This window comes from Biomphalaria glabrata, chromosome 6 (genome assembly GCF_947242115.1).
Source record: "Biomphalaria glabrata chromosome 6, xgBioGlab47.1, whole genome shotgun sequence".
Lineage (NCBI taxonomy): Eukaryota > Metazoa > Mollusca > Gastropoda > Planorbidae > Biomphalaria > Biomphalaria glabrata.
Genome location: NC_074716.1, coordinates 26,738,307 through 26,761,746, shown reverse-complemented (window position 1 = coordinate 26,761,746; position 23,440 = coordinate 26,738,307). Strand labels below are relative to the sequence as shown.

General features: G+C 34.9%; 1 protein-coding gene across 3 annotated transcripts; it reads left to right on the top strand.

Moving 5' to 3' along the window:
* Nucleotides 1-145: 145 nt before the first annotated feature.
* On the top strand, nt 146-22,681 carry LOC106070600 (PC3-like endoprotease variant B). Of its 3 annotated transcripts, none has more exons than XM_013230544.2 (14): nt 146-1,482; nt 1,951-2,144; nt 2,810-2,911; nt 3,080-3,235; nt 3,521-3,658; nt 4,838-4,920; nt 6,981-7,069; nt 16,285-16,457; nt 16,576-16,800; nt 17,046-17,146; nt 17,586-17,807; nt 18,555-18,722; nt 18,973-19,116; nt 19,326-22,681. In XM_013230544.2, the coding sequence occupies exons 2-14, from the start codon at nt 1,980-1,982 to the stop codon at nt 19,756-19,758; spliced, it is 2,199 nt and encodes a 732-aa protein (XP_013085998.2). In that variant the 5' UTR covers nt 146-1,482; nt 1,951-1,979; the 3' UTR covers nt 19,759-22,681. The 3 variants fall into 3 exon arrangements, with proteins under 3 accessions (XP_013085998.2, XP_013085997.2, XP_013085999.2); XM_013230543.2 differs by having other exon boundaries at nt 1,750-2,144; XM_013230545.2 differs by having other exon boundaries at nt 146-2,144; nt 16,576-16,705; nt 17,077-17,146.
* The last annotated feature ends 759 nt before the right edge of the window (nt 22,682-23,440 follow it).

The following is a 23,440-nucleotide window of genomic DNA, read 5'->3' as shown; positions in this document are numbered from 1 at the left end:
CATTGTTGATTTTATCTAGAGAAAAAATAATCTATACATGAATTTGTTTGTTATTTCCATTTTCTAATGGACTCTTGATAGGGCAAAATTATTACTAAAATGAATATAATTATGAAATGTGTGTAATTACATGACCAGGTCCAGGATAAAGTAATAAGAACAGGTTATTGCTCTCCCTGAAATTAACCAAGTCTATGTATGAAGTAGGTGTGAAATGTTTCTTATATTGTAGTATAAAAGTAATTTTTTTTATTACTGTATCAGAGTTTAAAAATAAATGTACCAGTATCCTAATTGTTGTAGCCATGCAATTTATCGCACATCACTGAATAATAATAAAGTATCTTTCCTGGAAATATTTGCCATGAATTTTTAAGCATATACATGCATAATTTAGTATACTTTAAACAATATTTTAGTTGACTGTCTTCAGTGGCAGAGCTAGGAATCATTTGGAGGCCTGGGGGGCTTGACCTCTTTGGGGGCCCTGCATTTTGCATAATATTTCAAATTTAATGTTAAAAAAACACTTATTTAGGGGCCCAGAGGGATTTTCAAATCCCCCCCCCCCTCCTCCCAGCTACGTCACTGACTGTCTTTTAAGTATAAGTATGGTTTATACTATGCACAGAATTAAAAAGCTATATACTATCATAAAGCGCTTTAAAAAATGGTATAGTACAGTTTAATTACGATAATTAATGTAATTTTAGTACATAACACACCCTACGAGTCCTATTCATGCTTTTAAAATGGCATCTATAGAAAATCTATTGGTACAAGCCTGCTTGAGATATTGTTTCCCTGTGAAACATTGTGCCCCATCACACTCAGAAAATTCGTTTCTGTTTGCCTGATCAGTGGAGCTGACAATTCTTATTAGCTATCACTTTTATGTTTGAATTGAAAAAAAAAAACAACCAGAAACGCAACAACCAAGTATGTTATTTAGTGAAAATAATGGGAAATGAGATCTTTTGTTTATATAAATGTACATAGACCAAAAAGAAACTGAACGGGAATTAGTTTAAAGGCAAATCTTATTTTGAATTGCAGATTGTCATTTCCTCTTCTGGCACCTTTCCCCCCATTTGTGTCCCTTCCTAAAGCAATCTAGTTGGTGACTACAGAGAGAACACCTTGACACTGGTCCACTAACCAGCCCCACCCTTGTTAATGAAGTGAATGTGGGGCCTAGGACTTCTTTGCTTGTAGTGTCAATACTAGAGGAGTGCTGATCTGAAAGGGGTACCACAGTTCACATCATTTCCTTGTGTCCTAAAAGTTTCTTTGATTTGTACAATTTAGTTTAGTATACAATGTATGTCATTTTACCCAGGACGTCTTATTTTGTCATCAAAGTCTAAATATACTGTTGGCCTACTCTATTTGAGGTTTACCCTAACCAGTGAGAATACTTCAATTTTAAAAGAGTTTTAAAAAAATTATAATCAAAAGTGTTGTGACTTCGAACTTAAGAAGGTATTTTCTTTTATCTGATAAGATTTGCACTCCTAGTTTTTGAACTGAGACCGACCTACAGGGAGAGTCTGAACTGAAGAGATGATAATTTGTTTTGTCTTTAGGCTTAAATGATTTTACTTCGGCAGTGTCATTGATTTCAACTAAGAGAAGACTACAAATACAAATTATAACTTACAAACTTAGATTGCTAGATATTATAGAAACCTTATCAAATGTATTCATGTAAACATTTATTTATAGCAATATGTGACTTGTGTATTTAAGGTAGCCTTTAAGGGTGACTGCACATGTAAATCATTTTCATCACACTCCATTGCCATTAACACTGAGCCTGACATTGGACGACCTTTCTATCGTTATATTGATAATACAAATGAAACTATCCTAGTAATTCCAAGTACGTAGGCTATAATCGATCTGTTGAATTCAGTCAATAGAGACGTCAAGGATTTCACTTTTTCCTAGCGGACACACGAGTTAAAGGCCCACTACAAATGTTACTGATGCTCTCTGGGATAATCAGTATACTTCCAGTCTTACTGCCATCAGCTGCTGCAGAACATATTTTTCTAAACCAGTTTGCTGTTCAACTTAAACACGGAGACAAAGCGAATGCTGAAGACATAGCTAGAGAATATGGTTTTCTAGTCAAAGCTGAGGTCAGTATGGACAAATGCCTTTTTTTGTTCAGTATGTCTGTGAAATACATTGGACAATTTAGGTATTCATCTCGTCGACGTCCAATACGGCCGTTTCAACGACCCTTCCCTTTGGTATCTTCTAGCACCTTTTTATTGTCAAACAACCAGTACATTTTTCTCTGGACATCTTAGAGCACCACTTTGAAGGTGTCTATATTGTCAAGCGACTAGTTCAATTGTTTCTCTGGGGCATCTTAGAGCACCACTTTAAATATTCCTATTGTCAAGCAATAGTACATTTTTCTCTGGTCTTTCAATGCCAGCCTATTTAATTACTGCTGACTTTTATTGGATGTCACTCATTACTGTAAAAACAAGTACGAAACGTTTGGACGCGACAAGTTCTGGTGATAATTAAAATGTTATATAAACATAATAAACATTTGTTAAATTTCAATTTTATTTCACCTTCTGTATTTTAAACAACTACAACACACAAAAAAAAAACAACCTAGTGACATTTGGCAAAAGCCGTTGATATTAGTTGTATTCATAAGCCTTCATTAGTTGTATTCATAATTTTAAGCCTTCATTAGTTGTATTCATAAGCCTTCTTTAGTTGTATTCATAAGCCTTCATTAGTTGTATTCATAAGCCTTCATTAGTTGTCTTTTTGTTTTCAGATAGCCAGCATTGCTGCTTATATATTTGAACACCAGTCTGTGCCACCAAGATCCAAGCGGAGCTCAGAACAACACATTAATCTTTTAAGACAAGACACGAGGGTAAACTCTGAACTTAGACTGCTACTTTCTTAGTTATCCATCTTGCTCATAGGCATTATTTCATAATAACAATTACTCAAAACAATACCCAAACATTATTGTTTGTTGCTTGCTAATAAATGGACATAATAAACAAACTTAACCTTGACTTGTTGGCATACAATTTAGATTCAGCATGTTCAACAAGAAGTAGTCCTACACAGAGTTAAAAGACATCCACCTGCACGTGAGACGAGCCGCCATGTTGCACACAGAGACGTCGACATTCCTTCCAGAGCAAATATCTCATTCTCTGATCCCAAATTTAAAAACATGTGGTACTTGGTAGGTTAGTTTAAGCTTAGTAGGCCAAAATTATGGAACGCATGTTTCAAAAATGTTGGCCTATATATTATAGATCTAGTCTCTCTATAGGCCTATAGTAGCTATTCTTACTGTTTGGTAATATAACTAATTATGTTCATTTAAAAAAGGAGGGAGGAAAATGTTTGTCTCCACTTCCCTCCCAAGAAACATGCGTTCCTACGTATTTTATGTAGCAGTGGGTCTACAGTCTACACTTTACACAAAGACAATGCATCGATACCATATATATATATGATATCGCAGGTGAATGAAGGCTCTGATGGTGACATTGACATGAACATTGCAGTTGTCTGGGAAAAAGGCTTCACCGGTAAGGGAATCGTTGTCAGTATACTTGACGATGGAATCGACTACACCCACCCAGATCTGGCCAACAACTACGTACGTGCTTTCTTTAAAATGTTTATGGTTGATTTTGTTTGTGTGTGTGAAGACTTGTCAAATAAAATGTACAAAAAAACATTAATTACATAATTTCCTTTCCCCAATTCCAAGTACAAAGATGTCACTAGAGTCTACTCAAGGCGCCTAAGTTTCATTTTGTTTCCCTTGGTGGTTTCTCTTGTTACTAATACATTCTGTAAAAAGCACTCACTTGAAATCTCTAGCCTAGTACACGCGTGGTAAATACATTCTGTAAAAAGCACTCACTTGAAATCTCTAGCCTAGTACACGCGTGGTAAATACATTCTGTAAAAAGCACTCACTTGAAATCTCTAGCCTAGTACACGCGTGGTAAATACATTCTGTAAAAAGCACTCACTTGAAATCTCTAGCCTAGTACACGCGTGGTAAATACATTCTGTAAAAAGCACTCACTTGAAATCTCTAGCCTAGTACACGCGTGGTAAAATGATTCTACGTACTCGATATAACAAATAGTTTAATGTCTTGCAGATTGTTTTCCTAACACTTGCCCTTCTGTTTGCTTTTGTTACCGGTACTATTGAATATTAATATTGATCCGCTGTATATTCCACAAAAAGCCCGAATTAAAGTCCATACAGGCAACTTGATAACTGTTAAACATATAGTCTCATTCATAGATGTGAACAATAAATTCTTAAAAGACTTAAGGTTTTTTTTTTTTTTTTTTTTGGGGGGGGGGGTCCATGAAACAATTAGCTCGTGCACAAAGCTGTGACTGGCTATGTTCTAAATGTATGAAGTGATCATTCAGTCAGCAGACACTTTCAGTCACGATGCCTGCTCTCTCGTATGATCTTCACATTATCCTGTTGTCTTTTATTCTTTGCTGTATCAAATAGGGCCTACAATAAAGTTGAGGATGCATCAAGATTTTTTAAAGACGATAAGAGCAGCCTCTCTCACATAAATTTCATTTAGGTGTCTTATCTGTTCTCTTCGAAATGCTATCCTATATTATAAAATCGGTTTTCACAAATATTATTAAAATTCATTCAAGTTTTAGGCTAATCTAGATTGACATAGGAACACGTGTAGGACCTAATCATCTTTTTTTCTTTGAAGTAGTGTACGTATTTCCTAAGATAAGATATATAAAATACAATTGACACATTTTGTGACTGTTATGTTCAGGATCCAAAAGCAAGCACTGATTTAAATGACAGGACCGATCTGTTTCATGATCCGATGCCCAACAAATCTGATATTGACAACAGGTAAAGCAAAGAGATTCAGTCTCAGAGGTAGATCTATATTTATCCTGAACTATGTGGAATGCCGAAATCTCTGAGTATATTTAATTTTTTTTTTCTCTGGAAAGACTATTAAAGTGTAGAGGTGGAGTTATTAGAGGGAAATGACTTTACAATGATTGATGATAGGCCTACTCCACAAATAATTGATCATGCCTATTCAAGATTAAAACATACTTGCGCAGATAATCAACATTTAATTATGAATGTACACAACCATATAATATGTTTAAGTTTATGGTATAAAACATTTTTTTGAAGTAACGAAAGAATGTCAGTAAATTAATTTATAAAAAAAGCTTGGATTGTCTAACTTTGATGTCACGGTCTAAAAGCTCTACAACTATATTATAGATATGTAGGCCTATAGAATCGTTATAAAAACTTCTTTTGCAGAAATATCTAATAACAGTGTTAAAATATTAGAGGTAATTGATTTCAATTGATATCTTCGGTACAGTAATACCAAAGAAATAAAACATGAAACTATACATCTATTTGCTTTAGCCTACTGAAATGGAAGAATGAAAAGACTGCTTAACAAAGACAGCATTATCAATGTCATTTATTTAAACTTTACCATCAGTATTTTACGTACCTACTATTAGTATGACTAGAGTACAAGGAGAGCTAAGATGCATAAGTAGGTGCGGCCTTAGCAGAGTGCGGGGCCCTGAGCCGTAAGGGTAGACTATATGTACCGTACCATCATAAAAATTCTATTTCCTACATAGATCACGCTCAATAGCAAGAATTACCAAATGTTTCAATGTATCTACGAGTATTGTTGACCTCAAGTATTTCTTCATTAGTTTGAGGCGAGAGAAGCTTCTTTCACCAGATTCCACAATTACGGGTTTTGCATAATGCAGTTTTTTTTTTTTTCATCGCGCGTAGGATTGGCGTTTTCCATTTTGAATGACACCCCAAAATTACAATTTTTGTCTGTATATTTCAGGAGATTTCTATGAGTTTTCTGAAGATTTTTATAATTTCCGGAGATTGCCATGACTTTTTCGTATATTTTGCAATTTCAGGATATATCCAGGAGCTCCTGGTAAATCAGGAGGCCGCGGGAAATCTGTTATAAGTTATACAATGGTTTAATTTAATAATTTTCACCTAGAATTAGCGCGGGTCCTATGAAAGTGTGGGGCCCGCTGCGGTCGTATTTGTTTGAAGTGGCATATGGCCGGCCCTGCAAAATAGCGGCGTATGTTATAAGTTATAAAAATGGTTTAATTTAATAATTTACACCTAGAATTAGGGCGGGTCTACTGCGGTCGCATAGGCTGCATTGGCCTAAGGCTGGCCCTGCAAAATAACGGCGTATGCTACGCCGAGGGTTGACTAGTAGGCTACGGGGCCTCCCTCAGGCGCGGGGCCTGGGACGGTTGACTCACATGCCACCCCCTAAGGCTGCTACTGTGCATAAGAAATTAAAAAACACATCTTTAACTTGTTAGGGTTCTAATAATAAACTGTTCTGTTCTCTCCCTATTTCTTGTTCTTCCTGGAGATGTTCATTCATAGCTTAAGAAACTGCAACAGACACAAAATAGAGCAGTGAGATTCATAACAAACGAATATTCACATTTGACTATAGACTAACACCTTTAGTAAAATCACTAAATTTAGAAAGTCTTCTGATAGAAGACTAAAAAGTAAAGTAGCAACATAGATATATATATATATAGGCTATAATATAGGCCTAGGCCTATATATGTCTATGGTAGCAATTATACATAAAACTCTGGACCATATAATCTTCAAATACAAAAACAAAATTTAATAAAATACTCAGAAAGACACAAAGATAAAGACACATTCCTCGTTCTATATGCTAGGACAAATTTGTACAAGTGCTCCTTCTTCCCTAGTGGTGTTAGAGCATGGAATGGGTTGGCAGAATTTAAGTCATTGGTTAATATGCATGACTATCATGCCGCGTAGAACGTAATTATCTTCTTTTTTGAAGTAACGTCTGTATTAGATATGATTGTTCATATTTATTCTTTCTAAAGCCATGGTACGCGATGTGCTGGAGAAGTAGCAGCTGCAGCCAACAATGGGATCTGTGGTGTTGGTGTGGCCTTTGAAGCCAACATAGCAGGTAAATACAATAGTGTCTATAAATGCATTACAGACCTTCAGATAACTATGCTATTATATGTACCGGTACTTTAAATATAGCTACATAAATTAAACTGAGGTTTTGTAAACATTAGTAAGTAAAGTTCCCCCTTTCAGACCTTGCAATCTATGGGGCAGATGATGTATAGGTCATCTGTTTCTGTGGCCCACAGTTAGCAAGGGTGTCATGTGGCCAGCTTAATGACCAACCGCCTTTACTTTTACCCATCTAATATCAAGTACCCATTAGAGCTGGGTAGACTCAGAGGCATCCTCAAGATCCTGAAATAAAAAATCCCAGTTTCACCAGGATTCAAACTCAGGGCCTCAGGTTCAGAAGCCAAGCGCTTCACCGCTCAGCCACTATGCCTCCTTGTAAACATTAAGAAGACTAAGACTAAGACTGCTTTATTGATCCTTACGGAAATTTGTTGTGATTACAAGGACTCGTTTCTCATATAAAGACAACACAACAGAAAAATACACATAAATACAACAGACAACATAAAGAGTTCATTCAGCGACTACACACAGGTATCTTGGTGCATTTCATGTTCCCTGATCAATGAGTGGCGGTGATAGAGTCTGACCGAGTGAGGTACGAACGAGTTTTTGTACCGCTCCGTTCTTGTTTTGATTGACAGCAGTCGCCCACTTCGCGACGACCTGGCGTAGTTCTGATGGAGCGGGTGGCCGTTGTCTTTCAAGATTTTTTCGATTTTTCTTAGGCACGTTTGTTCAAAAAGTTCCTTTAAATGTGGTAATGTTGTGAGTGTAATTTTTGATGCTTTTTTAATGATGTTTTCTAGACGTTGCAACAGTTTAGATGAGGCGTTGCCTTGCCAACAACTTATTCTGTATGTTAGCAGATTTTGTACAGTCGCGCCGTAAAATGTCTCAAGGATCTTCTTATTTAATTTAAAACTGTTGAGTTTGTATAGAAAAAAGAGTCGCTGGGCTGTTTTCTTTGTCAGAGTTCCAAGGTGGTCTTCCCATGAAAGCTTGTTGTTGATGATAATGCCTAGATATTTATATGCCTTTACTTGTTCTATAGATGTAGTGTTTATTTGCAGTTCACGTATAGTTTGTTTTTTCTTTCTAAAATCTATTATAAGTTCTTTAGTTTTTGTTACATTCAGTTCTAGAAAGTTGTCGGTGCACCAGTTTGTAAACTCTTCTATCGAGCTTCGATACTGAGTTTCGTCTCCTGAAATAAGACCGACTATGGCAGTATCATCAGCGAATTTAATGAGTTTAACTGAGTCATAGATGCTTCTTATGTCATTAGTGTAAAGAGTGTATAGCACAGGAGAAAGTACACAACCTTGTGGAGCACCCGTACATAGTACTCGAGTTGACGATTTGGTGTTGTTGACTTTAACATACTGGGGCCGTTGGGTTAAAAAGTTTAGAACCCATGCTTGCAAGTAAGGGCTTACATTTAAGTTACTCAGTTTGTTTATCATTAGATGTGGCTGTATGGTATTGAAAGCCGAGGAGAAATCTACGAAGAGGACTCGTGCATATGTTTTGGGTATATCGAGATGCTTATAAAGCTGGTCCAAAAGCAATAGAATCTAAGAATGGCATCCTCAGTTCCTCTAGCTGCTTTGTATGCAAATTGGTGAGGGTCTAGGCTGTTATTGACTTTTGCTACAAGTTGTTTAAGGATATATTTTTCAAAACATTTCATAACAATAGGTGTTAGTGCTACTGGGCGGAAATCATTGAAGCAATCTATTTTTGGTTTCTTAGTAATAAACAATATATATTATGGTATGTACAATATACACTATACACCAATTAAAAATAATAATAATTTTATTTATAAAGCGCTGTTAACAAACAAAATGTAGGCTCAAGGCGCTGTAATAACATTACAAACACAAACATGACGGCAAAAATGACAATTAATCTAAAAAAGTTTTAAACAGGTCTTAATGTTCTTCTTAAAAGTGGTGTAGCATGTTGTCTGTCTTAGATCAATGGGGAGTGAGTTCCAAACTGTGATAATAGCTTCAAAAGGAAGGATGTCCTAATATTATATGATATTACGTCATTGTTTCGCCATTCAAACAAATCTGTCGCAACCTTTTTCCATGGTCTGTCTGGTACAGCATGAGGTAGCAATTTTTCCTTCACATTATTTCTTTTGAACGTTGCACATGTTGCGCATTTCATTATTGTCGAAAAAATATCTTTGGACAATCCTGGCCAAAACACACTCTGTTTTGCCTTCAATCTGGTTTTCTCAAGACCAAAATGACCTATGTGCAACTTGTCGAGAATTTCATTTCTCATACTTGAAGAAATTATAATTCTATTCTCATAAAACAATATTCCATTCTCTTCATGAATACTGTCTTTAAATGACCAATACACTTTCACTGTTTCATGAACTTGAGTTTTTTTATCTTTGGCCAACCTTCTCTGACATAATTAATTACAAGTTTTAATTTAGCATCAGATTCAGTTTTCCTTCTAATTTCAATAATCTTCTGATCACTTCCCGGAAACTGTGCTGTTGCGCTATGAATTCTCATAACCATATCATCATTTGAATTGTATTGTTCTTGACCATTGATGTACGCACGCGATAACGTATCAGCTATTTGCATTTTTAAACCTGGAGTGTAAGTTACTGTTAATTGATATCTCAGCAGTCTTAACATCATCAACTGAAGTCTTGGTGAAATCTTGTGTAAAGGCTTCGTCACAATAGTTTGCAAAGGTTTGTGATCTGATTGTACAGTCACAGCTCTTCCAAAAATATAATGGTGAAAATGTTCAGCTGCAAACACTATAGCTAACATTTCCTTTTCTATTTGTGCATATCTGCACTCTGTTTCTGTCAATGATCTTGACGTATACGCAACTGGTTTGTCTTCTTGCATTAAACATGCTCCCAACCCTTTAGAAGAAGCGTCACACCACTAGCGGATCCAGAACTTTGGAGTGGGGGGGGCGATTTTTTTCCAAACCCTAACCCTAACGCCCAGTAAATCCTAACCCTATGCATAAACGTGCGTACACACACACAAACACACAAACAAACACACACACACACACACACACATATATATATATATATATATATATATATATATATATATATATATATATATATATATCATTTCTCAACCTTCGGCGAAAAACAAAACAACTGGGTCAGAGCTATAAGGTTCTCTTGGGGGGTTCGGGGCGAAGTTGACCTTAAGTTCATTATTCATATTATTAAAAAAGGACCTTTCGAAAAATGTTGTACTTGAAAAATATTCTAATATGAATTTATAGGCCCATAATACATTGCAAATAAAACCGATTTGTTCCTTGAAAAGATAGGATACCCCACATATTTAGGTTTTTGCTTTGAGGATCGCCGCCGAAAAAAAAATTATTCGATAAATAGTATTCAAGAAAATTTAAGTATAAATTGTGAGTTGTAGTCCCAAATTTATTTAACTAGAAAAATATCAGATTGAGTAAAGGTTGGGAAAAGGCGACAAGGAAAAGATTATCTGGGTTTAGAACTCATCTCAATCGTGACTCTTATACTGAAAATTTTCGTTTGAATTCTAACTTTTCCAAAGAAAAGTCTTTCTTAAAATAATTGATAACTTCATGTGAAATTACATAAACTTTGTCTGGAAAGGGAAGGGGCGGTAGAGTGAAAATGATTAATCCTCGCTTCTTTAATAATTTCTGATAAAGATTGCATTTGGCATTAAAGAATAGGGGTGGGGAGACTCGATATAAGAATTTAATTTATAGTATATATAAATTATATTAGTGACAGATTTTTTATAATTTTGTAATTTCATAACTATAATACAAAAGGAAAAACTATTGATTTGTCCGATGGGGGAAATGCGATTGCATGTGTCGCCCCTCCCACCTGGTACAACCCTTTTTCATTTAAATTTACTAATGATACAATTTGAGATTAGAGTGTGGTACGACATAATATACAATGGGTCACATATCAATACGTAGTTTATATTATATAGATATTAAACTAATTTTGTTCACAAACTATGATTCTCCACAAAAATCGGACCACCCCTCAGCACTCAGAGGGCTAGAGTGGGGAGGGCAGTACATCCAATTGCCCCCCCACCCCCCACCGAATCGGCCAAAATACCAGAAAGGGAGCGACATAATATAAAATGTATATATTAATTGAACTCATTTTGTTCACAAACTACGATTTCTCCATAAAAACGGACCGCCCCCCCACTCAAAGGGTTAAGGTGGGAAGGGCAGTAAAGGTATTCGCCCCCCCCCCCCCCGCCACCAATCGGCAAACAGGGAACGACATAATATAAAGATTGGTTAAAATATCAATTATAAATGTTAATCATAAGGATATTTAATTGATTTTGTTAGCAAGCTGTGATTTCTACAAATAAATTGGACCGCCCCCCCCACTCGAAAGTTTAGAGGGGGGGATTGATACCATCGCCCCCTGCCGACCCCACCAAATCGGCTAACATACTAGAAAGGGGGGGGGGCGAAATAATCTAAAAATAGATTGAAATATAAATAATTAGTATATATTTTTAACATAAATAATAAACAAATACAAATTGTGTGAATCCTATACTAAAGGGGGGGGGGCGATCGCCCCTACCGCCCCCCCCCTGGATCCGCCAGTGCGTCACACTGAATAGTAACTGGTTTTTCAGGGTTAAACAATTGAAGAACTGGAGCTTCACTAAGTGTTTTCTTTATTAGTTGGAAAGCATTTTCTTGCTCTGCATTCCACTGCCACAATACATCTTTCTTTAGCAATTCACGCAATGGACTGGTAATTGTTGACATGTTTGGAATGAAACTTGACAGAAAGTTCAACATCCCTAGAAGTCTTTGAATTCCTGTTCGATCTGTTGGTGCTGGCATCTCCATTATTGCTTTGATTTTAACTGGATCTGGACGAATACCATCTGCTCCAATTTGTCTTCCAAGATAATTAACACCAGAAAGTTTATATTGTATCTTGTTCTTGTTGAACTTTACATTGTTCTTTCTAGCTCTCTCCAGAACATTTTCAAAAATTTGATCATGTTCTTTTTCATCTTTTGCTGCAATCAGCATGTCATCTGACATGATATGTACACCTGGGATGTCTCCGAATACTTGATAAGCACGTTTCTGTAATACTTCACTAGCTGAGGATATACCAAAAGGCATTCTCAAGGATCTGTATCTTCCAAACGGAGTATTGAATGTACATAAATAAGAGCTTGGTTCATCCAACTCCACTTGCCAATATGCATCCTCTTAAGCAAGTATACTAAACACTTTTGCTGCTCCCAGTGAACTATTGATTTGATCAAATGTTGGTATAGTGAAATGTTCTCTCATTATATATTTGTTCAGTTCTCGGGGATCTAAACACAACCTCAAAGAATTATCTTTCTTCTTTGCTATAACCAAGTTATGAACCCATTCTGTTGGTTCATCAACTTCTGTGATCTTCTAGTTGCATTTGTGTGAGTTTTCTTTTCAGTTCTTCATAGAGTGATGGTGCAACTCTGCGCGCACATTGAATAACTGGTTTTGCATCTGACGTCAGTTTAATGTGATACTTCATTTTGTATGTACCGAGTCCTTCGAATACTTGCTTATATTTTTTTCATCAACACTTGTGGAACTTCATTTTGTTGCTTGACATCGTGTACTTCGACATTTCTCTTTGCCTCAATTAGTTTTAAAGCAATAGATGTCTTCAGACCTAGTATAGGATTTATACTTTTCTTGATCACGTACAGATCATCTTTAACTTCTACATCGCCGACTTTAAATGTGACCGATGCAACTCCCTTCAGTTCTAATGCTTAATCCCCTAATGCTCTTAGGGTAGTGGTTGAATGCTTTAACTGACTATCAGTTTCTAAAGTGTTCCAAGTTGACTCTGATATCACATTAGCTTGTGCTCCTGTGTCAATCTTCATTTTGACTATTTTTCCCATAATATTGACATCAACCATCCAAACTTTGACATTGTTGTCAGTACCAATTGCCTCAATCCACAACTCATTTACTTGGCTTGCCTGACTTTCATCTTCCAGTGAATCAACAGCCTTGAAGTGTTTCGAACGACATTTTACAGCGAAATGATTTCTCTTTTTACATTTTCGGCAGGTCTGTCCGAATGCTGGGCAATTGTATTGTCCATGAGATCCACCACAAGAATCTGCAATCTCTAATGAAACTTGTTACATGATTCTTTGCCATTTTTCCCTGTGAGGTTTTGACTGGCTTTCTATCTTCTGTCTTCTTTAATTTATTAGCAGCATCCAAATGTAGTCCTTTCATATCTATCATTTGGTTCTGGGTATGCTCGTCAGCACGAATTATGCTTGCTGCTTTCTCTAAAGTTAAGTCTACATCTCTCAGAAGTCTCTCTCATTCGATCCGACTGTATGCCACATACCAATCGATCTCTGATGAGTTCATCTCGAAGGTTGTCAAACTTGCATTCTTTTGCCTAATTCTTTAAATCAGTATAATACTGTTCAAACATTTCTCCGTCTTTCTGCTTTCTTGAAAAGAATTTAAATCTGTCATACGCAGTGTTGGACTTAGGCAAAAAATTATTCTCAAACCTTTCAATTACTTTGTCCACAGTCTCATCTTCACATACTTGAAAAGTATTGTAAATGTCTCGAGCGGGTTCACCGATCAGGTGTAACAATAAAGCTTTCTTCACTGGCTAGGGCTTCGTATTCTTTTCAGTGGCGACCATAAACAGATAACAACATCAAGTCCCAGGTACCCTCAATCAAATGGACAAAGTGAGGTGTATGTTGGTATCGTAAAGCAGGTATTCAACAAAGCATACAAAAGTGGGAAAGATCCATATCTCGCTATGCTCGAATATAGAAATACTCCGATAAGCGGACTGCTTTATTCGCCATCACAACTGCTGATGAGTAGAAGACTCAGGGACATCATTCCAACTGATCCCAAACTATTGAAACCATCGGTAGCTGAAAATGCAGAGACATTACTCAACGAACGACAGAGGAAAAGCAAAGTGAAATACGATGCAAAAGCAAGACTACCTAAAGATTACTCTGTCGGGGAGAAGGTGAGAGTTCGTCTAGGACAAACATGGCAGAAAGCAGTCGTCATTAAGAAACATCCATCACCCAGATCTTACATCATAAAGACAAATGATGGGAAAACATACAGACGAAATCAACGGTTTTTAAACAAGAGCTACGAAGAAGACATCTCTGGATATTATGATACCGACGAAGACAATGAACAGCAAACTGTTAGAACAAACGAAACAGACAATTATAAACCAACATCTAGAGAACTTGTTGTGCAGGTCAAGACAACCAGAAGTGGTCGAGTTGTCAAAATTCCTTGTAAATATAAGTCTTAAGAACTTTAAAAGGAATGATGTGATAATAGCTTCAAAAACAAGGATGTGCTAATATTATATGATATTACGTCATTGTTTGTTGTTTTTGTTTTGTGCGAAAGCAAAGGATCGGACGGAAATAAAAGTTAGTTATATATGTCTACCTTGATAAAGACAGTCTCGTTATTATCATTATTAATTAGTAAAGTCTACAGTAATTTATTATTAATCTGTGACAACAGAACACAAACCTTTGGTTCGTGCACTGAAAAAGCCCGCAGACCATAGCTTTTGAGGGAGAAACGTGGCACCACTAAAAGCGTTGAGTCCGTTGAGCGCAAGGCTCTCTGGGGGACATATGGAGTAGTCAGTTCGCTAAGGTACAAGGGCATCTCATTGTTATATATATATATATAGGGCCTACTGATGACAACGTGTGGCGACCTTGTAATCGATTCTCGCGCAAGAGCGTAGTAGCAGAATCTCGTCTTGTTTTGTCTAAGGACTATTCGTGCGGCATTCATCCATGGTGCAGATGACTTATTTGGCATCTTTAAAATAGTACTTTTGACATAATCTTCAGATACCCGCTGAAACTCGCAAAAAGGAGAATTTTGAAAGATTGGAGAGTGGTCAAGCTGTGATGAGAGGGATGGCATGTCATTTCTGATCTGCTCAATCTTGCCAATGAAGAATCTATAGAAGGAATCAGGGAGTTCAGATACTGGGATAGATGACGGCAAACGTTCGTTAGTTTCCCCCCTAACGTTTCAGCGGTGATCCTAAATAGCTCCTTTGAAGAATCAGAAGTTTCGATTTTTTTGTCGAATATGACTAGCTTTTGCATCTCTTATCATTCGGTTAACCATTGTTTTTTTCTACGATGTACATTTGTCGATGTATCGTCAGACTTGTCTTTTGAAATGTACGTTCGGCACGTCGGCGAATAAGTTTGGCAGTCTTTATGTCTTCCGTCATCCATGGTGCAGATGGCCTAACTGAGACTGTACGAGTGACAAGAGGTGCATGGCTATCCAGCAACTTTTTCAAGCAAGAATTGTAATTGCCGAGAACGCCTGTGTTGCTCTGCTGCAACAGCAAAGAGTTAACGTCCATTTTGAAGGAGGCAACATCTATGACTTTAAGTTTACGAGAATTACGTTCCTTAATGAAGTCAGATTTTGGTGTAGTGTGCTTATAGTATAATGATATTAAAATATCTCTAAATACTGGTAGGCCTAATATACATGCTTTTAATTTTATAGTGAGTTCAGTTCCTGTTCTTTTTTCTTGGTATAGTCTTGCATGTCAATCAATGACTTAAACACTGCTAAGTCATTTGTTTTCCTGGCTGATTCAGGCAACCCATTCCACGCTCTAACTGCAGACTAACGTGTACAGCACTAGAGAAGACACATACTAGTTATAATCTACAGTTGCAGTTTTAAATTATATGGATATTATACTGCCCACCTCGCCAGTAGCTGGTTTAACAAACCAAAGACCCCTTCAAGTTTCACTAGTGGCACTGACTTGTTCAAAGCTTGGCTATTGAACTACAGAATTATCACATTCAACATTTTTATCTTTTGTAGAATTGGAATGTCACTCAAAGACAATTCAATTCTAAGTTTTTTAAGCTATAGTGGGAAGAAATATGTATGTTATATTGGCCACGCATATCCCTTTTATTTAGTAAACTGTTTGTGGATTATATTTTAACTGAGTTATTGGCCTTTGAGGGAATTAGCCTACTTCTTCAGAGTACCGGTACCTTAATAATGTCCACAACTTCAATGAATTTTTCACATGCTCCTCAGGTGTGCGTTTATTGGACGGCATTATCACTGATGGCTTAGAGGCTGAGGCTCTCACCTTCAAACATGATTATATTGACATCTATAGTGCATCATGGGGGCCCAGTGATGATGGGGCAGTAATGGCTGGACCTGGTCATTTAACTGTTCAAGCATTTCAATATGGTGTTGATCATGTAAACTTTCCACGTCTTCTTATGTCTATGTTTGGATATTAGGTGCTATTCTGATTCCATTTAATCTTAAGAGGTTTTGTATAAGCTTGAAGCTTTCTTTTTTTTTATTTATATTTAGGGTCGTCAAGGTCTTGGCTCTATATTTGTATGGGCTACAGGTAATGGGGGCCTTCATTTAGACAACTGCAATGCTGATGGCTATGTGTCACGTCCAGAAACCCTTGCAGTGGGGTCTGTCAATAACAGAGGTAAAAGCTCTTTTTATTCTGAGAATTGTACAGCCATTTTAGTTGTTGTGCCTAGTGGAGTGGACATTATGGATGGACAAAACAAGTCCAAAGTGGTCAGTTTTTTTTTTTTTTTAAAATTATGTTTTATTTTTAAATTATGTTTATTTATTGAAGATTATATTATCTTTTACAAAATTAGTAATTTATTTAGTGTGTATTTTAAATTCAATTTTAAAGAATATATTTAGATAATGACTTTTCACATGACTGATGCTATATGAAAAAAAAATCTATTTCCTGTTAACGTTAATATGAATTAAATTAAAAACACAGCACACATTTTAATGCTTTATAAAAGATCACTACAGACATCAATAATGGTTGTTTAGAAACATTTGAAGGAACATCTAGTGCTGCCCCATTAGCTGCTGGCTGCATAGCTAATGTCTTACAAGCAAAGTAAGTGGAGAGTTGTAGGCCTTCATTATGTTGATCGTAATCTTTAGAGGAAACTTTTTTTTTTGTAAGATAGGGGTACAAATTAACTCTTACTGTCCAGTAAAGTGATGGGCTCATTAAGCTAAATTTGAACAGTCTTATTTTTATTCTATTTATTTTTATTCTTATTTTTGTAACTGTATAATATTATTATTAACTAATCAGTACAATTTGTAATGTAACCTTTAACTTTTTATGTTTCAGAATTAAATTTTTGTGTCAATATAAATTATTCAAAGAAGTAAAACCATTTAAAAGGATTTTAAAATTAAAGTACGGTTTAGGAAGTGTTAAAATGTAAAGATAGGGTCACAATGTATTAATTAGTAGGCTTATCCATTAAGGATCAAACAAAGCACTTTACCATTACTCAAATTGACTTAATCATCATATATCTCAGTCGCAACTTGACATGGAGAGATATACAACACATTACAGTGAGAGCGGCTCGCATCCCTTCAGCTGATGACAGCTGGATTATCAATGGAGCTGGTCACCATGTTAGTCCTCAGTTTGGCTTTGGTTTGATGGATTGTGGCCAAATGGTCCATCTGGCTCAGACTTGGAAGGCAGTACCTCAACGAAAATTATGTCAGCTTGCTTCACCTAAGATTGTTAACAGGTTAACAAACATGTTCGTTACCTTAACATTATCAGGTTAGGTTAGGTTAAACTAACTTTCAGAAAAATGTGCTAGTTAATTACTGGTTCATGAAAATTATTACTGGTTCTCAAAACCTGTCATGTTTAAGAACTTTGCATAAAGTTTGGCAATACTGTCTCCCTGCATAAAGTTTGGCAACACTGTCTATTTTTAAATTACATAAATTGTAGCAAGTCATCATAGCATGAGCATAAATGCCTTCAAAACACTAGTAAAGAGATGAGAAGTTAGAAGTATTTTTGAGTTTGAGCTTATCTAAATAGAAATTACCCCTGTAATCTTATGTGAAGAGATTAGATCAGTGAATACAGTTTGATATCAATAAGGCACTACATTTAATTTTCTAAATATCATATATAATGTATAGGTCTACATTAAGCTAGCAGTACTGTATTTATGTCATCCAATACCATCACTTTTACTATCTGAAGTTTGTGAAATTAACAGAGGCAAACACCTTTTTCTTTTGATTGGTTGGGTAGAGGAAGGGTTTTAATTTATGTAATGCAGTAGAGAATGTATGTAAACTTATGCTATCTTAATTTCAAAGTATCTCTTATAAATAAGATTTGAATCACATTAAAACGGAGGATGGCATTGCTTTCTAGATACATTTAATATGAAATCACATTTAATATAAAGTCAAAAATCAAAAGTGTTAATATAATAAGTTTTATGAAAATTATAGCAACATTTTTGTAACAGGAGATTAAGCAAACTAAGCAACATACAGGAGGTGATAACTGTAGATGGATGTCAATCAGAGAAGCTAAACAGAATAGATAGTATTGAGCATGTGCAAGTCTACATCAAGATGTATACAGAAGACAGAGGGGGCATAATGATATCACTTACCTCCCCTTCATTAACTAGGTTAGTTTTTTTTTCAATCAAATCTCAAGTTTATAGCATTAGATTTACATTAAAATGGCACAGATCTGAATTCCAGTACCGGTATATTCATATGTTTAGTCCTGCTATTGTTAGTGTTCATTAATGATAAATAGGTACTGGTACTTTGTGAAATGACCAGGTATTCTTTAAGAGCAAACTTGTGGATGTTTGTTTATTTTGATATTTTGAGCTTTTTCAAAAGTAATTCCTGATATCTTTTGCCATCCAGGTCAGTCTTACTGGCACCTCGACCTAAGGATTCATTCCATGGAGATTGGGAATATACCTTTATGACAGTACACCACTGGGATGAAAACCCTGTTGGTGATTGGAGCATTGACATTCACAGCACTACAAGCTCTTCCTACACAAGGTAAGTGATCACATGATCGTCTAACCCCTACTTTAAGGCTAAGAGAAGTTTAATTTTACCATTGATATGTACAGTTTAGACATGCTGCAATACTAGGTTAATCCCTTTAATTTTTTTAAATTATTGGTATAGTACATGAAGCCCAATATAGGTGAATTATGAATCTATTATATTTATTTTATTTATACTTATACATTGTGCCTTTGCAGAGATTCAAAGATAAAACAAACTTCAAGTAGAGATGTTCATATAAACAAAGCCCTGGACTCTGTAGCTGTTGTCTTCTCTTGGAACTTGATTCTGTGGGGGACATTCACCAATAGACAAGACACAGGACCATTCACCAATCACAAAGCAACTTACCCTACTGTCCAGAATTTAGAAGCACTAAGAAAAAGAGAACTTGAACTGTCCAAAAAAGTCATTTTGAAAAAATCAAATAACCAACCCATTGTAGAAAAAATGTCTTCTAACTCTCTGATTGGTGTATTCTCAGAAAACAATGAAGAAACTCCAAAGGATCATATTCAGAAAAGAATATTAGAGAAAAATCTGCTCAACAAATACAACCTCAATGAGATAGAGGCATTAACAGATAATATCACAGATATACTGGTAGATTTGTTTAAAACTAGTACCTAAGCATAAAACTGATCCAGCCTCATTACATACACACACAAAAATACCATCCTGCTTTTGCAGTTACACCAGCAAAGCTCATGGTTCCATACAATTCCTGAGTTTCAATGGTGTGTGGTGCAAATGCTTTTATGAATGTGATGCTGTAAATGGAATAAATTTATATAGTCAGCTTGAATGTATGTTATTGTTTTCTGATCTATTTAATACAAATTGTCAAAAGCTAAATAAATACTATTTTTAAAGTAATTACTACCAGTAAGATCTCAAACAATAACAATTAATCACATATTGCTCTCAAAGCAATCTCTATTACATAAATCTAGTTGTTCAGTCACTTGACTGAAAGTTCAAACATTTTTTGTATAAATAATTAATGCATTACAAATCTTTTAATTAAACATTTTAGTATTAGTCAAATATTATTTATTTAAACTTATTAAGTTTGATAGCAAATTTATAAGAAAATTTTTATTTTATTGGCAATTTTTTTTTGTATGGGCCTATAGCCCTTGTTGTACATCTCATACTGTTTGTGTGTGGTCTACTATGAAACCATGTTGACAAGTTTCTTTCAATAGCAAGGTTATTTTTTTTATTATCCTAATTAATATTGTGAAACATAAAATTGTGCTATTTGAAATGGATTTTAGAAGAAAATTTAAAATTTACAAAATAATTATTTAACTTTTCTATACAGCAACCATCAGCATTCTAATTAACTTTGCTATCACCTGCTGGCATGGTAATACTTCACTGTCACAAAGACTTAGACTAATTTAAAAAGTATCATATCTCTTGAAGAGCCTCTTCATGAAAACAAACACAATTCTTAAAGACAACCTGTACCCATTAAACCGCTGTTGCATAAGATCTGAATGAAGTGGTCGTCACCTTTCCATTAGGACTAAAACAGAAAGATTTAAAAACTCCTTTATCCCACTTTCGGTCATAGTGTTTAAGGTCATCTGTTGTCATTGAGAAGTACATAGAAGTCTAATTCATAAAGCGCTGGTTGTGAGTGATGTTCATATTTGCATTTATTCTGTTATTGTTACAGTGTTAAGCTTAGGTGATCAATGGTAGTCAAACTATATTTCCATTTGATTTGGACCAATAAAAATTATTAACCTTTTTTAGTCACATTGATAATCTCTGCAGAAGTAAATTGCTATAGAAATCTAAAGAGGAGAAAAAGTAACATGAAAAAGTTATTTACTCTAATGCAAGAGTTTAGATCAATTCTAGATTTTGTTAAAACAGCAGATTTAAGTTTTTAATGAAAGGGTTTGCTTTAAGTACCATTACCGGTACTGAAAGTAGCATCTAAATCTGGTAATGATGAAAACAAAATTTCAATTGTGCAGAATTGTACCTTTTGAGATATGAATGAAGAGTATAAACCAATATTGTCTTTCCTTGTGTTGAATACAAAAAAAAACTAATTGCAAGATACTAACCATCACAAGAACATGACCAAGATGAAAAGAACAGTAGTCTATAATGTAGAAGCTATTCATGTCCACATATTATTTGTCAATGAAAAACAATAAAACCAAAAAATCATTTTCTCTTTAGATTTTATTTAGTTCATCCCTAAAGATGAACAATTTCTCATATATACATTCTAACAATTGAGTAGAAGTGATAAATTAACAGCCATTCAATCATTGTAAAATGGCACAAAAATCAAACAAACAGACATTTTAATTTATACATATGTTACATCATTTACAAGAAAATGCCCCATAACAAAAAAAAAAATTGCAATATAATGTATTTATACATGTCCATCAAAATAAACAAATAATATTCTCAATTCAACAAGGATTCATTTTGTTTAGAATCATTTCAGTGCAGGCTTAAACTATGCAGATAGCTTGCAACATTTATACAAAGATCATTATTTATAGAGAAATGCATGAAAACATTCCCATGTGAATACAAAAATATTGATATTTGTTTGCAGCATGAGTTTCGTAAGACGATGCTTGATTATTATTTTTTAACAAAATTAAAAACTGTTGATCTGATGACAGAATGTCTAATAAAAATAAAAAGTGAAATTTGTTCTGAGCAATAACTGGTGTGCACTAGAAATGCTATTGCCTTTTAAGATTTCAAGTTAAGTATTGTAATGATTAAAACAACTACCAGTATGTTTCAAAACAAGGTCATGTTTCAAGTACCGGTGTAGTGGCATTAGATAGATGAGCCTTTCATACCAAACCATTTGAAAGTTAGATTTTTAAATAAGTAAAGCCAAGCTTTACATTAATAACAGCAATTAGTATAGCAACTATTGAAATGTTTTAAAATTGCAATTTTACCAGAAAACCAAGAATTCACAATTGCTACAAATACCAGCACATATCTTATTGACACATGAGATTGTTTCCAATACCCTAACTATTCAAATACTAGGAAGAATACATAAGCAGCATGAAAGCTGTGCTGTTCTACAGCTTCCTTGAAGCACTGTTGAAAGTAAAAAGTAGCAACATCACTCAACGCATGAGACTTGCCACAGAATGCCTTGAAATGAGTTTTTCTTCTATCATTTTCATAGTAAATGATATTGTTCATCAGGCGGTCAAAACAATGTCCAAAGATGTTGGCAGCTACTTGACTAGACAATAAAACCTTTCTTTCTTTACATTTCATTCAAAGCATGTTTAGTGTTTAATACTCTGTGAAAGACTTGAGTGAATACTGAACATTTCACCAGTAAATGAGAAAAAAAAAATTTCCCTAAAAGTTCCATTGAGATTTTGTTGTGTACAATGAAATATAGTGCCATATAAAACAGGTCACTCAGCTAATAGTGGAACAAGTTGAAGAACATACAGGTAAAAGTCCATGGAGGAAATCATCAAATGCACCATCATTCAACTGTAATTTCTTTTTAAAACTAAGCAAATGAGAAGATTATACTGAATGTGTCATTAAAGTGTGCAGATTTTGATTAATATCCAGAAATATAATTGTAAGCAAGGTTTGATCCCTAGCAGTTCTCTTATAAACAGATGAACAAAATTCTAGCCATGATGCAAGAAATGTGCAACATAGTCACGACGAAAGTTTCCAAGCTTTCCAAAATTTGACATTATCACAGCCAATAAATTTTTCTAAAACCTAAAATCCTGTTTTGCTTTAAGTTTTATTACTAATACATATACATCTTTGAGAAAATTATCACAGCAATAAATTAAAGAGAAGTTGCAATAATTGGACAAAACATTTTGGCTCTTCTGTTCTTTTTGTTTGTTTCTTACTTTGAAACATGGAAGTAAAACAAAACTTTTTATTAAACCATTTTTTTTTCTTTTACAAGTACCTAACTTTCAAAGAATGAATATAAATGCTGGTTTTATATATCGAAAAGAAATTGAAATTTAGAAAAAATTCGGAACACATTTTTGTAGCAATAAGTTATCCTACAAATCAGAGAGGAAGAAACTAGACTATTGATATCAACATACTTGTAAGGAGAGAAAAAAATGACCGCCAGATTACTATCAGTAAACTAACAGAATTATTTTCAGAAACTGATTGAAGTTTATATTGAAATTATATCAAAAGTTGATCCATACTACTTTCAATGATTGTATGGTCTAATGCTTGATTAATATTTAAAGGTTCTAAAGTTGAATTTAATGTTACCTGTATTAAAGGTAGGCTAGTG

Coding starts and splice junctions, on each gene's coding strand:
- LOC106070600 (XM_013230544.2), top strand. CDS start 1,980: ATGTTACTGATGCTCTCTGGGATAATCAGTATACTTCCAGTCTTACTG. Junction 4,921..6,980: donor AAATCTGATATTGACAACAG/GTAAAGCAAAGA, acceptor TTCTTTCTAAAG/CCATGGTACGCGATGTGCTG. Junction 17,808..18,554: donor TCACCTAAGATTGTTAACAG/GTTAACAAACAT, acceptor TTTTTGTAACAG/GAGATTAAGCAAACTAAGCA.